General features: G+C 51.0%; 1 protein-coding gene across 1 annotated transcript in view; it reads right to left on the bottom strand.

Annotated features, from left to right (window-relative positions):
* Positions 1 to 2,500, bottom strand: part of nrcama (neuronal cell adhesion molecule a) — a gene marked incomplete at its 5' end in the record, with an annotated part of 16,380 nt that overhangs the window by 8,552 nt on the left and 5,328 nt on the right. Inside the window, 3 exons of the mRNA XM_083691927.1 lie at positions 323 to 358; positions 1,466 to 1,642; positions 2,204 to 2,326. Coding sequence (XP_083548053.1) covers positions 323 to 358; positions 1,466 to 1,642; positions 2,204 to 2,326 — 336 coding nt within the window. The remainder of the gene's footprint in view (positions 1 to 322; positions 359 to 1,465; positions 1,643 to 2,203; positions 2,327 to 2,500) is intronic.

The following is a 2,500-nucleotide window of genomic DNA, read 5'->3' as shown; positions in this document are numbered from 1 at the left end:
TACTTCACGTGTCGCTATGGCTCTGAGCTAGCCTGCTGATGATGACAGAGGAGGCACATGCAGACAGAGCTGCTAGCTAGCTAGCTATCTCCCAGTGTCCTGGGTGGACTAACTCACATCTGGTATTGTGTTATAACATGCAGACAGAGCTCACTAGTTATCTCCCAGTGTCCTGGGTGGACTAACTCACATCTGGTATTGTGTTATAACATGCAGGTAGAGGTATAACTATCAACCAGGGTTGGCTGGACAGGCTAACAAAATGGCTGCCGGTATCTGGTGTTATAACATGCAGGTGCTTCCGCTGGGAAACTCAGTTTACCTTTGCCCACATCTACTGTGGGCTGCTGAATAAAGACTAGAGAGAAGAAAAGAGGAGAAGGGGAGAGAAGGAGAGAAAGAAAGAGAGAGAGAGAGAGTAGAGAAGAGGAGAGGAGAGGAGAAAAGAGAAGAAGAGAGGAGAGGAGAAAAGAGAAGAGGAGAGGAGAGGAGAGGAGAAGAGAGGAGAGGAGAGGAGAGGGGGAGGAGAGGAGGGGGGAGAGGAGAGGAGGGGGGAGGAGAGGAGAGGAGAGGGGGAGGAGAGGAGGGGGGAGGGGGAGGGGGGAGGAGAGGAGAGGAGAGGGGGAGGAGAGGAGAGGAGAGGAGAGGGGGGAGGAGAGGAGAGGAGAGGAGAGGAGGGGAGAGGAGAGGAGAGGAGAGGAGAGGAGAGGAGAGGAGAGGAGAGGAGAGGAGAGGAGAGGAGAGGAGAAAAGAGACAGGTAGAGGGGATGTAAGTAGGTGAGTAAAGTACAGTTAGAATAGTCCCATTAGGACCTGAAATGATTTTATCTTAGATAGACATGTTATTCCTCATCCTCACCACAAGGGGCAGTTTAACCACATGGAATAATGTGGAAGCAACAAGAAATCAATTATTATTATTACTATTGAGAAACTAGTGACTCCACGACAAGGTGCATATCAACACTGTCCAAGGTCATCTTGTCATCTGAAAAGGGGGCAAAGGAGGATACAATTTCACCTGAGTGATGGTTGAGCGGAAAGCCTACTTTCTTAACTTTTCAAAGAGGAAGAGCCCTGCGCAGAGCAGTGTGTGTGTGTGTGTGTGTGTGTGTGTGTGTGTGTGTGTGTCTCAACTCTAACTCAAACCTACAACTACAGGCAATAACTGGTAAGTACAGTACCATGGTAATTACTGTGTTATTACCCAGTTATTCTGAGCTGTAATACCCAAAAATGTTTAAGGTTGTTGCTGATATAAGCTGTGTTATTACACACACACACACACACACACAGTCACCCACCCACCCACACACACACACACACACACACACACACACACACACACACACACACGCCGTCACCCACCCACCCACACACACACACACACACACACACCGTCACACACACACACACACACTCACACACACACAAACTGCTTTATGATGATGTATCTGTGACTCACATTCATCCATGATGGTGATGGCCTCCTCTGTGATGCTGGGGCCGGAGCCCTTGATGGTCTTGGCGTTGAAGTAGAACTTGTAGCGCGTGCTGTACTTGAGGTTAGGCAGCGTGATGCTGGTCTCGTTGGCCGGGAACGTCAGCTCCTCAATGGGACCCAGATCATTGGTGTTGTTGACTGCACGCGCACACACACACACACACGCACACAGGCATGCACACACACACACACAGACAGGCACGCACACACACAGATAGGCACGCACACACACAGACAGGCACACACAGACAGGCACGCACACACACACACACACAGACAGGCACGCACACACACACACACACACACACACACACAGGCACGCACACACACACACACGCACACACACAGGCACGCACACACACACACACACACACACAGGCACGCACACACACACACACACACCCACACACACACACACACACACACACACACACACACACACAAACAGAGAGAGAGACGAGGAAGAAGAGAGGGAGAGGGAAAGTTTGACATGCATCAGGATACAGGCACAGACACACCCCACCATCTTTAATACAATCCTACAATATGAACAGGGGAGGCTGGTGGAGGTAGAAATCGGAGGACGGGCTCATTGTATGATACCTTTCCTCATTCCATTCCATGAGCTTGAGTACTACAGTGGAGGATTTCCACGACAATGCCCTATCTAAAACACACACCGTGTCTCTCCTCACCCACCTGGCTGGTACTTGAGTGTGTAGCCGGTGAGGCGGCCATTGTTGTCCTGGGGGGGACCCCACTCCAGGGTCAGGGAGTCCATGTTGGGGTTGGTGATGCGCAGGAAGGAGGGCGGCCCGGGAACTGCACACACACACACACACACACACACACACACACACACACACACACACACACACACACACACACACACATCAGACCAGAGGAACACACACATCAGACCAGAGGAACACACACAGACACACACACACACATCAGAACAGAGGAACACACACACACACACACACACACACACAC

Source organism: Argentina silus (genome assembly GCF_951799395.1).
Source record: "Argentina silus genome assembly, chromosome: 20".
Classification (NCBI taxonomy): domain Eukaryota; kingdom Metazoa; phylum Chordata; class Actinopteri; order Argentiniformes; family Argentinidae; genus Argentina; species Argentina silus.
The sequence above is the reverse complement of the archived record's forward strand: the minus strand, read 5'-3'. Positions and strand labels throughout refer to the sequence as shown.